Genomic DNA, 15,919 nt, shown 5'->3' with positions numbered 1-15,919 from the left:
ATGGTCCTTCCACTTGTTCCCTACATCCCTTTCCTTCTTCGCTTCTCAAGGACTTTTCTTCTATAATTATATTCTCTCAATTGACAAAAATGTCCACTAGTTTTCTCCTACAAGTGACTGTTTAAATTCTAATTATTTAACCAAGGTGTTTAAGGTCAGCATTAATAATGGTGCCTACTTGTGTGTGTGTGTGGAAGGAGGGGGAGGAGTGGTGGGGGGCTGGGGACATGGGAGAGAGGGGTGCAGACATGGCAATTGGGGGACAGAGACAGGAGAGGGCTTCTCACTGTTTATCTTTTAAATGCTTTTAGGTCTCTGAAGCACATAAGTATAGACCCTTAACAATCAGTCAAGCAGTCAATCAATCAATAATACCTAATAACAATAAAACATAACTGGAAATTTTAAAAAAATTGTTCTCCAATCTCTGTAGGATTATTAGAGCGGAGCTATGTAAGAGTTGTAAGACGTAGCACAAGTTGCTGGTTAAATCTGTGTAAATTAGACACAAAACTTCAATTGTGGACTGTTTCCATAAAATATTTAGTGTATGCATTTTTAAAATTTGTTCCTATCATGTTTTTAAATATTCACTCATCTGCCACGTTAACAACATCTTTAACAACATCTTTCCCCACGGGAAACAGCTCAACCCTAGTGCCGTCACCCTTTAAGCAAAGAGCACCAACCCAACGCCTCACAGCTTCAACTATGAAGGCTGCTGCATTAGCTCAGTGTATTGCAATAACTTACCGCTTTGCACACTTAACTGGTGTCTGGACGCGGGTGGAGGAGCCGGAGCGGTGCTAGGGACTCGTGGCAGCCAGAGGTGACCTGGAGGAGAAGAGGGACGTGCGTGGGCAACCGGCCACGTCTCAGGCTCCTAGGACCATGGGCGTCAGGCTTTGAAGACACGAGGCTCCCTGCGTCCATGAGGAAGAGGGACTGCTCTGGCAGCCCTGCTTTTTCCATGGTACTGGAGGTCAAGAGTCTCAGTCCACCCCAGTACACGCAGGTGACTTCAAGGGGGGTGGCCTGCTCCTCGCAACCGGCATCGAGGCCTTGGACGCGCCAAGAGATGGGCCCTTCTACGGATCTGCCGAGACGGAGCGAAGGGGGAGAGCTTGCGGTTTCCGCAGGCTGCACCGGCCCACTGGGCCCAGTACACGAGAGCTGTCCAGAAAGGTGGCTCTCCTCGTCCACCACCAGCTACTGGAGCTCTGCCACACGGTGCTTGTGGCGGAGAAGTGGCCCAGCCCCTCACAGATGGTTTGAAGGCCCCAGGGCCTTGCACAAAGGAGCAGACGCTCTGCTGCGACCAAGCCCGCTTCCAGCTCTTCATGGCGCGAGCTACTTCCGGCTCCACCTCCGCCTCCAGGGCAGGAGCTCACGCCTCACCCTGGTCCTCTTCACGGCTTCTGACGCCGCTTACAGCCTCTGACGCCAGTCTCCTTCCGCTGCCAAGTCCAGCTGTGCTCCGAGTGGAGGAAGTGCGCTGAAGAGCCCGGATATGCATGGCTTCGAGGTAGCCAGCTCAGCTCGCTGGCATCTGGACTCCTGAGGAAGGTGGCAGAGGAGACGACGTGAGAAGGCCGGACTGGCAGGGGCAGAGGCAGCTGGTGATGCCCTGGCGTTTGGAAGGACGGAAACTGCGTGACCCTTCCTGCATGGCTAGAACGCTCCTTGGGCCAAAAGATGCCGAGCAGAGCCTATTTTGTGACCCTGTGTGAAGATAGTCTCAGGTATTTTTACGCACCGTTGTACATAAGGAGGGCAGATGGACGTGGTCATGAGCTTCCGACCGAGCAGGTACCCAGATCTCATTCTAAGGTCCACTTGGCGCCTTCCAGACCAGCAGGTGTGGCCACAGGTGAGATAAGGGTGCCCATCAGGCGGGGAAGTTACGCAAGCCTCTTGTGCTTCTCTGCACCGCAGGCTTGCTTTCCTGACACCTTCGGCTGTAAATTGCACCGCATTTCAAAAACCCAGCCCAACGAATAAAAGGAGACCTTGCTGGGGGAAAATAAAAGTGTTCAAAGTCAAGAGCATCCATACATCAGTCAGGCATGATTTTGCATATGATAATTCACAAAAATCAACATTTTTCAAGTGTTTTGTTTGAGAAAAGCTCTGTTTCAATGCTTTCTTAAAGAAGAGTCCTTTTCATCATCTTATTACATATTTTTCTAGTGAAGAAAATATTTTAAGAACTTTTGCCATTTCTGAGGTCGAAGAAGAGTGCTAGATAAAAAGCACTGGGTTGGTTATTGTGGCTGCTATAATGCCTCACATCTCTAGAAAGTCTTCCATATGAAACTTCAAATACATCACATTTATAGCGCTATAGTACTATCTTTATTTGATGAATGGGGAACAAAAGTCTCCAGAGGCTAAGGGGCTCATCCACGATCACAGAGTCAACAGGAAAATAAATTCTCAGAGTGAACCCTTACTGATGCACTTTGCTGATGACATCTGACCACAGGGTAGAGAGAATGGCTTCTCCAAGTGTGGAAATGAGTTCGTGTATAAAGGGTTAATCAGTGATCTTACTATTGGAGAGGTTTTCTGACTCAAATATACATCTTTCCAGAGCCTCTGTTCAAACTGAATCCTGTGGCTTGTATGCCTTCTCCTTAGGCATCATTTTCCATTAGGCGCCACAGGAACAGTGCTTGGAGACTACGTGTTTCCCAAAAGTCTAAGAAAATGTCAATGGGAAAAATATATTATACTAAATATAAGAAACAGTAATCACAAATTGAATTAATAAACATTTCATTTGTTGTCTACAAAGTGGCCTTACAGCATCTCCAACTACAATCCAATTCATATGATTATGTATAAATTATAAAGTACACTTTAGTGTCTGATATGGTCACATTTTAAAAGTGTTTGATATGACATTAAGTACTTCACAGAGTATCTAGAATTTACAGAGAACCTCTTCCCCAGGCCTACCTGGAGACAACTATTCAACTGTCAAATGCCAGCTTAAGTGCCACTTTCTCTGAGAGGCTGTTTATTATTCTGCATTTCTGCTACCTCTAGGCTAAAGAGCTAAGCACTTGTATCTCTGTGCCCTGATGATAATTTGTTCATATTATTAGTAGTTTATTATAGTTTTTGATTGTTTGCTGGTTTGTTGGTTGGTTGGTGTGCTTTAACATCTGCCTGGATTCAGGGACCAGGAATTACTCATCTCTGTATTCCCAGTATCAGGAACAGCGCAGGTAATATGGTAGGTCCCATAGTTGTTTACTGATTTAAATTCGTTTTCTGTGCAGATGTCAGAGCATCTGAAATTCTACCATTACAATTATACTTTTTTAGGGGGGCCAAGTATGCCTATCATAAAATGCACATAATCTTCGGACTTATATTGGAGTGTTTTCCCCATATCTTTTTGAAAACCTAATTGTTTTTCCTAGGACTGGGTAGACACAGAATGTTAGAATCATATTTGACCGTTTAACTTTTCCTCAAAGGATGACAGCTAGCCTGAAATTTCCCCCAAATGCTCTTTGCTTCCATTTTCTTTTTCTGTTTCTTCTATCCATCATAATTTTGTTTTTCCTCTTTACTCTTTCCATTTGGGACCTATCAATAAAGGTTTTAGCTAGAATCAATTTTCCTGAGGGTTATTTTTATGACAACTCTGAAGACTCAAGCTTTTATTTTTTTAATATAAAACTTTTCTTAATTTATTGATACTTCCAGGAGGTTTGTTTTCTCTTTTAGTGGAAGGGAAAAAAAATACCGAGAGACAGAGCATGCTTATCCTCATACTTAATATTTTTACACTTACCCATTCTTGATTAATTACAATGATATGCTGCAGATGTCCAACATAAACTGGATCATTTAATGCATAAACATACCTTTTAGATGAATCTCAGATCTACTGCTGTTATTTTCCATGGACTGGAGCTGTTATGTGCCTGAACAGAATTAAGTTCCCATCATCCTGTGCCACGGAAGATGAGAGTGAAAAAGAAACTAGCTTGAGGAGAAATTGTTCTTATAATAGCAAAAGTAGCAGTTGAGGTTCCTGAAAGACAGGAAACTGCCAAATGCCACTATTAATTCATGTAAAAATAAACTCCATTTTACAGATGATGAAACTGACTTTTCACATGGTAACAAATAATGCCACTAAAAGAGTAGATTTTCAAGAAATGTTGTATCATATGCTTGGTAACAAAATACTGTTCCTATGCTTAAGTTTCTTCTTATAACAGGAGTCCCTATCTTTTAAACCTAAGAAAAAAATTTAGTGTTGAACCGATAAAAGGGTAAAAACAAAAAGTCTTATAGCATTTTTTTTGTGCTTCATTTTAAACTTTATCATATGGCATAGAGTTAACAAGATGTGTGTTTTTCTGTAAGGGTAACTATTATTCAAGACAGCACTGAATATGTATGGCTAAATTTTAGAGATAACAGTAACCTTTTAAAATTTTGATTGATTTAATGCCATAACAGCATCAGAATTTCAACACTGATTCTGAAAAAAATCAACATCACCTATATCTCCAAAATATTTAATTGAATTGTGCACTTGACAGCTTAATTTGGTTGTAGTTTATGAACCTTTGTCTCCCTCTTGGAGATTTCTTTTTTTAACAGGGGTGATAAACTACTGATGTGCTTTCAAGATCAGAAAACTTGTTTATCAGGGCTGCCTTCCAAATAAGTATTTCACAGAGCTATTTTATTGAGGTCCAGGGCAAGTTCCACAGTAAGAGGATGAATGTTGAGCCACTGAGTGGCAGATTTGATGTGGGAAAGATGTAGGCGAAGAGTCAGAAGCCAGGCTTGCAAGATCAGTTTCATAACTATTTGTGGCTGATCTTAGGCAGGTAAGTCATAAGCCTTATAAAATTGAGATGATAATATCTGCTTCAAATGATGACTTTTTTGAGTTTGATGCTACACAGGAAGGCACGTTGAAAATTGCAAAATTACACAACTTTTAAGCTCTAGATTTTCTCTTGATCTGCTATCCAAAGTATCAAACTCAACCTGAAGTTGAAGTATTTTGCTAACCCACAAAAAATGTACCTTGAAACACTTCTTTGGACTTAACTTCAAATACATTATATACTCACTCTGGATGATTTAATTCATTTCTGTTAATCCAAATAACTTCAAAAATAAATAGCAACAGAGCTGTCATTTATTGAGGCACTGTGTAGATCTTATTAAATTGCCCACTACAAACTTTATGAGGTAACTAGTGTTATCTGCATTCTAAAATGAAATTTAAATAACTTGTTTAAGAAAACCAGTATGTAAATTTTCTGTTTTCATCTTCACATTGTCCTGGAGCTGGAGACCCATATTACCTACTGTTTATTAGACTCTTCACTGGGATATCTAGTTTACTCAAATTTAACATGTTTAAATCTAAACTCATTATTTTCTTTCCCAGATCAGTTTCTTTCTCTTGCATTCCTAATTTAGTTAATTATATCAATATCTACTTAGCTTCCCAAGTCAGAGCCAAGGGTCATTTTACATTCCTTCATTTCCCTAACCTACTGTAGCCTAATAATCATGAACTTGCCAATTATACCATAAAAGTGAGTCTTAAAAATTTTCTATCTACAGAGCCATGTTTTTACTCCAAATCCAAATAATTGTTGGTACATATGACAACTTTTACATTGGTCTCACTGCCCTATCCAAAACCATCTACCACACTGAAACCGGAGTTATTTTCCTAAAATAATAATTTTTGAAAAAGTGTGGTTATGCCACTTCCTTGCTAAAATCACCACCACGGGTATTCTGGCCGATATAGACTAGAATCCAAACTCCTTATCAAGACACAATGTCCTTTATTAATTTGCCTTGACTTATGTTTCTGGTCTTATTTCCTGCCTCTGTATCATGTATTTCATGCCTCACACTCATTCCACTCTCCTAGAAATTATACAGTGTTTTTCTATTTCTGCACTTTTGTTCTGGCTTGTACCTTACTGTACTTTCCCAGTTCTTCTTGCTTTAAAAACTCTTGTTCATTCTTCAGACTTAGCTCTTGCTATCACCTTTATTAAGTCTTTTTTTAAGTTCTCTATCTTCTTCTGTCCAGCCCCATTCATGGAACAGAGACTCTACCTTGGTGCAGCATGCTTAAATGGGGCTCTGATCTCTCTTGCCCTGACAAAGTGGTGGTTTCACACTAGAAGAGGAAGGCAAGAGGACCCCACCCACTGAACTCTGGGTTTCTAGAGCAGGATGTCATTCAGAAGATTGCAATTGTCCCCAGCCCTAACTCCAAAACATTGGCTCAGAGATTTTGCCTGGGGGGAGAAACAGGCCAGAAAAACCAAATCATTACTAATTTATTTCCAAGGAATTGCCTTCATTTGCAAGAGTGAAGAAATTCCAGCCTAAAGGCACTCTCAAGAAGAGTTCCCGTCGTGGTGAAGGCAATTGGGAGATTCCAGCTTCAGGCTAAATTGTAGGTCAGATAATTTGAAGGAGAGAAGTAGGGAATAATACAGCTGGGTTGAGTCCTTCTGGTTTCAGAACAAAAACCCAGCTGTTCATATCAGAAACTAGTCCTTCAAAGGGGCCACATTTTATTAGATTGGTTTAATAATGCCCCAAGGCATTATTTAAAAATGATAGCGCAATCAGCTGGTAATTAGTATAGTTTAGTAGTTAGGGGTAGTCAGGAAAAAAAGATGAAAAGAATCCAACCAGTGCCACTGTCATCCCAGTGTGTTGTGGGCATACCCAAAGTTATACCACCCTGAGGAACAACATCGGAGTCTGACACTGAGGGTGGGGGGAAATCAACTTCAGTGAAATGCACCAATCAGTTACTAGACAAATAAACAAATAATAATAATGAGGTAGTACTGAAAGTTGCTACAATATATTATATAAAATGTCCAGTTTCCAACAAAAAAAAATGTGAGACATGTAAAGAAACAGGAAAATATAACCCATACACTGAAAAAATATTCAGGTAACAGAAATTGCATATGTGAGAGATCAAATATCAAATATATCAGAAAAAGACTATAAAGTAGCCATTACAAACATGTTCACATAACTAAATGAAACCATGCTTAAAGAAGTAAAACAAGGTATGCCACATATAATATATAATAAAAATAGAGATAGAAATTATAAAAAAAGCAAATGGAAATTATGAAATTGCAAAGTTCAGTAATTAGAACATTCACTGGAGAGGCTCAATATTAGATTTGCTCAACTGGCAGAAGAAAGAATAAGGAAACTAGAATATAGGTCAATAAAAGTTATGCAAGCTGAAGAACAAGAAACAAATGAAGAAAAATGATGACAGCATCAGAGAAATGTGGGAGGCTATTAAGTATACCAACAAACATGTAGTGGAAGTACCAGAATGAGAGGAAAGAGAGAAAGGAGCAGAAAAATATATGCAAAAAAATTAATAATAATGGATGAAAACTCCCCAACTTTGTTGAAAAACAATATTATACACATTTAGGAAGGTCAATGAACACCAAGAAAGATAAACCCAAAGAGAGCCACAAACAGACATGTCATAGTAAAAATTATGAAAGTTGAAGATGAGGAGAAAATCTTGAAAGTAGCAAGAGAAAAACTACTCACTACTTAAAAAGGAACCCCAATGAGATTAAAAACAGACCTTATGGTAGAAACAAGGGAGACCAAAGTGAAATGGCATAACATATTCAAAGTACTCAAAGAAAAAAACTGTCAACCAAGAATCCTATATCCAGAAAAATTATCTTTCAAAAATGAAGTCCAAATAAAGACTTTACCAAGTAAACAAAAACTGAGAGGATCTGTTTCTGGTAAACCTACCTTCTAAGAAATACTAAAGGTACTTCTTCAAGCCAAAAGCCAGTGACTCTAGGTGGTAATTTGAATACATGAGAAAAAACAAAGAGTACCAGAGAACATAAGTATGTAGTTGTAAAAGACAATAGATGCACATATTTTTTCTCTTATCTTAAATGATTTCAAAAGCAATTGTATAAAATATGTGCATAATGTAATCTTGGGCTTATAACATAAAGAAATGTGCCAATAACAGCACAAAGGAGGTGAGTGGGAGAAACAGTGTTTTGGGCTAAGGAAATGACTAGATTGTAGAGTAATAATTGTAGCAATGTATTGTTGGGTCTGTAATATTAACAGATATAATAAGTATAAAAATAGTACCTCAAAAAAAGGGAAAGAGAACAGAGCTATATAGGAGTAATATTTAGATCTATATAGTAAGCCCTGAGCAACTACTAGAAAAACAACCAACTAAAAAATGTAGTGAAAAAAAAATCATTAGAGAACTTTAAATTGCTACATTTAAAAATATTCACTTAATGTTTAAAAAAGTCATAAAGGAGGAATAGAAGAAGAAAAAACAGGTGAGATATATACAAAACAAACAGAAAAATGGCAGATGTAAATCTATCATACTAGTAATTATATTAAATGCAAATGAATTAAACTCTCCAATTAAAAGGTAGGAATTTTCAGATTTGATTTTAAAAACTGCCACAGTGAACATTCAAAAATGCAAACATATTGAAAGATAAAAGGCAAAAAAGATGTATCAAACAAACAGCAACCACAAAAAAGCTGGAGTGGCTATACTGATATCAAGCATAATAGACTTTAAAATAAAAAATGATACTAGAGATAAAGAAGGATGTTTTATACTGATGAAAGGGTCAATCCATCAGGAAGATATAATGATTATATACACACTCAATGACACTTCACTAAAATACATGAAGCAATACTGACAGAAATTAAGGGAGAAATAGGCAATTCAACAATAATCATCTGAAGCGTGAATATCTGATTTTAAATAATGGATAGAAAAACTAGACAGAAGATCAGCAAATAAGCAGAAGATTTGAACCATGCTATAGACCAACTAGACCTAACAGACATGTATAGAACACTCCCAAATAACACAGAATATACATTCTTCTCAAGTGTACATGGACAGTTCTCCAGGATAGACCATATACTAGGCTATAAAACAAACCTCAATAACTTTAAAAGAACAGAAATTATACAAAGTATGTTCTTTGGCCACAATGGAATGAAATTAGAAATCAGTAGCAGGAAAAATTGGGGAACTCATAAATATTTGGAAATTAAACAACACACTCCTAAATAACCAATGGGTCAGAGAAGAAATCAAAAAGGAAATAAGAGCATATTTTGATATACATAAAAATGAAGACAATGTACTGAAACTTATTGGATGAGACTAAAGCTGTGCTAAGAGGTAAATTTATAGTAGTAAATGCCTATAATAGGAAGAAAGATTGCAAATCAATAGGCTAAACTTTCACCTTTAGACACTGAAAAAGAAAAGCAAACTAAACCAAAAGCAAGCAGAAATAATAAAGAATAGAGCAGAAATGAATGAAATAGGGAATAGACAAACAATAGAGAATAATCAATGAAAACCAAAAGCTGGTGCTTTGAAAAGATCAATAAAATTGACAAATCTTTAGCTAGATTGACCAAGAAAAAAAAGAGAGAAGACTCAAATTACTAGAATCAGAAATGAAAGAGGAGACATTACTATTGCCTTATAGAAATAAAAAGGATTTAAAGAGAATACTATATACACTTGTATGCCAATAAATAAGATAATTTAGATGAAATGGACAACATTTTTAACATGTATGAACTACTGAAATTGACTCCAGAAAATAAAAGGTAATCTGACTGGACCCTATAACATAGAGACTGAGGAAATCGTTTATTTAAAAATCCAACAAAAAAGCCCAGACTTAGATGGATTTGCCACTAAATTCTACCATATATTTAAAGAAAAATGGAAAACAGTTACTCACAAATTCTTCTAAAAATTAGAAGAGGAGAAAACACTTCCCAACTCTTTGTATGAGTCCAATATTACCCTGATATCAAAATCAGACAAAAGCATTATAAGAAAAGAAAAATACAGACCAGTATCTCTTATGAACATAGGTTCAAAAACCCTCAACAAAATACTAGCAAACAAAATCCAGCATCATAAAAAATGAATTATACACCATGACCAAATGGGATTTATCCCAGGAATGAAAGGCAGGTTCAACATTTGAAAATAATACATTACATCAATTTAGTAAAGAATAAAAGTCACATAGTCATCTCATTAGATGCCAAAAATGCATTTGACAGGATCTAATACCTTTTGATAATAAAGACACTCAACAAATTAGGAATAGAAGGGATCATTCTCAACTTGACAAAGGGCATCTATTGAAAAATCACAGCTAATATCATAGTTACTGACAAAAAGCTGGATATTCCCTAAGATCAGTAAAACATAAAGATATCCTTCCTCACTGTTTCTATTCAACATTGTACTGGAGGTTTTAGTAATGGCAATTAGGCAGGCAAAAGAAATAAAAGTCATCCAGATTGGAGAGGAAGAAGTAAAACTATCTCTATTTATAGATGACATAACCTTATGTATAGAAAATCCTAATGAATTCACTAAAAAGAATTAGAACTAATAAATAACAAGACAAACAAGTGAGCTGAAGAAAACAATTAGAATAAACAAGTTCAGTTAAGTTTGCAGGATACATTATTAATATATGAACATCAATTTTATTTATATTGACTTGCAATGAACGATCCAAAAATGAAATTTAAAAAATCTTTTTATGATAGTGTCAGAAAGAATTAAATACTTAGGAAGGAATTTAATAAAAGAAGTATAAATCTTATACTCTGAAAATTACAAAGCAATAGGAAAATAAAGAAGATGTAATAATTGGAAAAATTCATTGTTCATGGATCAGAATACTTAATATTTTATGATGGCAATACTTCCCAAACTTATGTACAGATGCAACACAGTCCTCATAAAACTTCCAGCTGACTTCTTTATAGAAATTAACAAGCTGACTCCAAAATTCATATGGAATTTCAAGTCACCCAGAATAGCCAAAATAATTTTGAAACAGAATACCAAAGTTAGAAGACTCATACTTCCTTATTTCAGAAGTTACTGCAAAGTTTGAGTAACCAACACAGTGTGGTATTGGACCAAGGATAGACATATAAATCAGTAGAATAGAATTCAGAGTTCAGATATAAACCTATGATTTATAGGTTTATAAACCTATATATGGTCAACTACTTTTCAACAAGGGTGCCAACACCATTCAATGGGAAAACAATCACCTTTTCAATAAAAATGGCTAAGACAACTGGATATCCATTTGCAAAAGAATGAATTTGGTCCCCTTCCTCACACCATATACAATAATTTACACAAAATGGATTAGTCTAAATGTAAAAGCTAAAGCTATAAAACTCTTAGAAGAAAACATAGAGGTAATGTTAATGACCTTGGATTTGGCAGTGGATTCTCAGATATGACTGCTCCAAAAGCAGGAGCAACAAGACAAAAAATAAATAAATTGAACTTAATGAAAATTAAAACTTTTGTGCTTCTAAGGGCACCATCTAGAAAGTGAAAAGGCAACTGCCAAGATGGCAGAAGATATTTGTAAATCATGCCAATATTGTTGACCATGAAGATGGAGCAAGAATATGGAGAAAGAACTTCTGGCACCTTTGTTCCCATTCTAAGCATGAGGTAATGATAACCAACTGCTATATGTGTTTGAAGTCTGTGGAAAAGGTTAGGAGAGCAGCAACAAAACCCAAAACAAGCCAAGTTCTGATTAGAATAACAACCCCCCACAATAGAAGCATCACAAAAGAAGAGGTATGCTCATTTTCAGGCATAAATGCTATTTACTTTAGTCTCTGCTATTCTACATATGATATCCAGCATTCAATGCAAAATTATCAGACAAAAAAGCAAGAAAAGCCAATCCATAATCGAGATAATCAGAAGATCCAGTTTCAAAATGACTGAGATGTTAAAATAATCTGATAAGAGAATTTAAAATAACTATATTTTGTATAAATCTTGCCGGAAAAGTTGATAACATGTATGAACAGATGCAAGATTCAGCAGGCTGAAAGAAACTATTTTAAATCTCAAATGAGAATACTAAAAATAAAACATACAATGTCAGAGATGGAGAATTCCTTTAATGGTATCATCAGCAGACCAAACAGAGCTGAGAAAATAACTAAATTTGCAGGTACATCAATAGAAATTATCCAAAGAGAAACTCAGAGATAAAAACTGGGGGGAAAAAAATAACTCAGAACAGAACAGAGCGCCCAAGAACTTCAGGACAATATCAAATGGTCTAACATACATGAAATTTGAATCTCGAAAGAAGAGAGAAAGAATGAGATAGAATAAGAGAATGAAGAGATAATGGCCAAAAATTTTTCAAAATTTATGAAAAAAAAGCCACAGATCCATGAATCCCAAAGAACCTCTAAAAGGATAAATTCCCCAAAACACACCTACACACATTAGAGTCAAACAGCTAAAACTCAATGATAAAAAGAAAAATCTGGAAAACAAACAGAAAAAACAAACAAAAAAATACATTACATAGAGAGGAACAAAGATAATAATGTCACCGCTCTTTTCATTAGAAACTATACAACCTAGGAGAATATGGAATGGCATCTTCTTCACTCTTCTTCAAAGTAATGATAGAAAAATCTCTCAACACAGACTTTGATACTCAGCAAAAATATCGTTTAAAAAGTGAATGCAAAATAGAGACTTTTTTCAGGGAATCAAAAGCTGAGAGAACTTACGGCCATCAGACCTGTGTTAAAAGGAATGTTATAGAAAGTTATTTAGACAGAGAAATATGATATCGGTTGGAAATTGAGACCTACCTAGAGAAATAGTGGAGTGGAAAGGGTAAAAATAATGGTAATTTACAGTATATTTTTTCATAATTTTGGTTGCTTTAAAAGATAATGCAGAAGAATTAACAGTGTATTGTGTAGTTTTGACATATATAGATGTAAAAATTATGACAAAAACAACATATAGGATTAAGAGGGAGGGAATGGAAGAATACTACGGTAGGGTTCTTACACTATACATGAAATTATATTTCAAGGTTGACATACATTCTAAACTCTACAGCAATCACTTAAAAATAATATAATAATTTACCTATATAATACAGGAAATCTCTAGAATAAAAAGTGCTATACTTTTAAAAAATCTTAATTAATGAAGACTGATGCTCTCTTCTTATAAAGCATTTGCTATAAATTGAAAGAACAAATATATTTTAAGTGTTTAATCCTAAAGTCAGTAAACTATCTTTTTTCTCTTTACAAATAAAAATATAAAATAACTGGTATTAATATAGTAAAGACAAGGACAAGGTAGACAATATTTTGTTCTATATATACTTTCAGCACTATGGAACACAGTAGTGGAAGTTTAAAAGTATTTTATTCTAAGCAACAAGCAATAAGATGAAATGTTCCACTTTCTATTCCTTACCATGGTAGGAAAAATAATAAACTTGCATTATAAAATCACCTTCCAGGGTATCATGTTTCAAAATATACCAGACAGTGTGAATAGCCCAAGGCAATAAGAGGAATTTTAAATGTATTTTATTGGAAATAACATTGTTTATTTGTTCCTAATACGTTTTACTTAATTTTCATTTATGCTGATATTTTGGATCCAAAAGCATAGGGAAAGTAGAATATTTGTATTTTCAGTTGCCATAAAACACATTCCAGTCCAACAAAACAAAACAAAAAACTTGAGCTTTTCATCCTAATATAAGCCTTCCTATTTTTTCAACTTCCAAATTATAGTTATTGCTGTAATATGATTGACAGAAACACATCAAGCACTGGCCGTTTTCTTGCATTAATTGAACTACATTCATTCTAATCTTTGGGTTGCTAATGGTTTATGCTCTGCATCAGAATGAGCAGCCACTAGGCTAGTTTTCTGAAATTCCCATCCCCCTTTCTTTTTCTCAGTTCTGCTTCTAGATGCTGCAGTAGATCAAAGCTTTTCAAAAGCAGCAACATCCTCATTGTCTTTCAAGTCATGGTATGATAGAGAGTGACGAAGAGGAACAAGAGTGTTTGGAACAGCTACAATAGTATCCATTATACATCAATCATAGAAGGACAAGCTGAATTGTGTGGAATTGATATGTGCCTATTGTAGAAGCTTTTTCTGTAACATCAGCTAGAAATAATCATTATGAGGCAGGCTCTCCTGGGAAAGATATCCTCTCTCTTTTGGACGTGTATTTTCAGTATGGTAGGTGGTGCTGCGGTTAATGTAAGGCGCATCAAATGAGTAATCCAGTTTCAAAGAATTGGTTTTAATTGCGGTGGCAATGCTAAATGACCAAGCATTGGAATGTGTAATACAAAGCATGGAACTGCCACTCCTTTGAATTAGAAATTGTCTATTTTCATATTTATATCTGGCAAGCACCTTAAGTATGGAGAAATGCAAATGCTTCAGGGAGCTGCAAATGGGTATCTGCCAAATAGGTATCCATTAAGAGCAAAATGTCAAGCACTCTTGAGAGTCTTGAAATTTGTTTCCAAAAATCTCTAGATCATGAAAATCCTACCTGGCACAGGCATAATTTGTCTTGTCTTTATATTTAGGGCACTGGATACTTCACACCATTTTCTCCTGCTAACATTTATAATTTTAATTGATAATGTTCAATATTTTATTCTACTTAATTTTACAATATAATATCTCTGATTATGCTGTACTTCATCGAATGTGCTTCAAAAAGTGAAATTCCAAAGTCTTTTTCTAATAAAAATTTCCCAGGGGGGCTTCCCTGGTGGCGCAGTGGTTGAGAATCCGCCTGCCGATGCAGGGGACACGGGTTCGTGCCCCGGTCCGGGAAGATCCCACATGCCGCGGAGCTGCTGGGCCCGTGAGCCATGGCTGCTGAGCCTGCGCGTCCGGAGCCTGTGCTCCGCAACGGGAGAGGCCACAACAGTGAGAGGCCCGCCTACCACAAAAAAAAAAAAAAAAAAAAAAAATTCCCAGGGGATTCATTTTTGTAGAAAGATGTAAAACTTTACTAATTCATTTTAATGAATACATTTCCTACTTAGTACACTGGGAAATCATTACTAAATTGTGGACACACTTACATAAATTATTATCATCCTTGATATTAATGTCATTATAATGTCGAGTTCTATCATAAGTCTGCTTTAATTTAGCACTAAATACCCTCCACTTCTTGAAAATTGTTGCCAAATGAAGATTAATAATGAATAATGTTCAGACCTTTATTTTATTTATCTTGTTTCCAAGTTTGATACAATTCAGTACTTAAAATGTTTACATCTGAAATAAAAGTAAGGACGTGTAAATTGATTTCTGAGTAATAATATATTTCCTAATCTTCACCACGAAATGTTTATTAGGAAAGTCAGAGTTAAATGGAATTGTGTTCATTGGGAACAAATACAATTTGGCAAAGTTAAGAGGACATGTGTTCTACTAGATCAAATCTATGAAAAATTTGGCAAATAAATAAATTTTGTGATTCTTCATGACTTGTTTTAAAGAATTTCAAAAATTTCACTAAGTGTTAGTTAACTTTCTATGAGTTTTCATTTTTAAAAGTTTCTAAAACTGAAGTTTCTAAAAGTTAACCATCCTGCTTTTACAGTCTGTTCTCATATCACAGAATGCTTTCTGAAAAATCTATAAAAATAATATTTTTACATTACTTTAATGATATTTTTATTAAAACAACTTTTCATTGATATGATTAATCCCTAATAATGGACAATATACAGAATGTATCTGTAAAAAGCAATGAAGGAATTACTGGAAAGTTGAAGGGATAGATTTTGTAATCCATTCTTGGTCTACAATCACAGGTCACTGTCTAAATCAAAATCTGAACTTTACATTCTTATTCTATTATTTTCTCAGCCAATTCTTAATGTGTTTCCCACACCTATGATCTATGAAAAATGTAGCAAAAAACCATTG

General features: G+C 35.6%; 1 protein-coding gene across 1 annotated transcript; it reads left to right on the top strand.

Moving 5' to 3' along the window:
* The first annotated feature begins 931 nt into the window (after positions 1 to 931).
* Positions 932 to 1,441, top strand: LOC131752922 (E3 ubiquitin-protein ligase MARCHF2-like). Its single transcript, XM_059057582.1, has one exon. It carries the CDS (start codon positions 932 to 934, stop codon positions 1,439 to 1,441), a length of 510 nt encoding a protein of 169 aa, XP_058913565.1.
* Positions 1,442 to 15,919: the final 14,478 nt, after the last annotated feature.

Source organism: Kogia breviceps, chromosome 3 (genome assembly GCF_026419965.1).
Source record: "Kogia breviceps isolate mKogBre1 chromosome 3, mKogBre1 haplotype 1, whole genome shotgun sequence".
Classification (NCBI taxonomy): Eukaryota; Metazoa; Chordata; class Mammalia; order Artiodactyla; family Physeteridae; genus Kogia; species Kogia breviceps.
This window is presented reverse-complemented; position numbering and strand designations above follow the sequence as displayed.

Excerpts from the sequence above, each read along its gene's own strand:
- LOC131752922 (XM_059057582.1), top strand. The coding sequence starts at position 932 with ATGAGGAAGAGGGACTGCTCTGGCAGCCCTGCTTTTTCCATGGTACTG.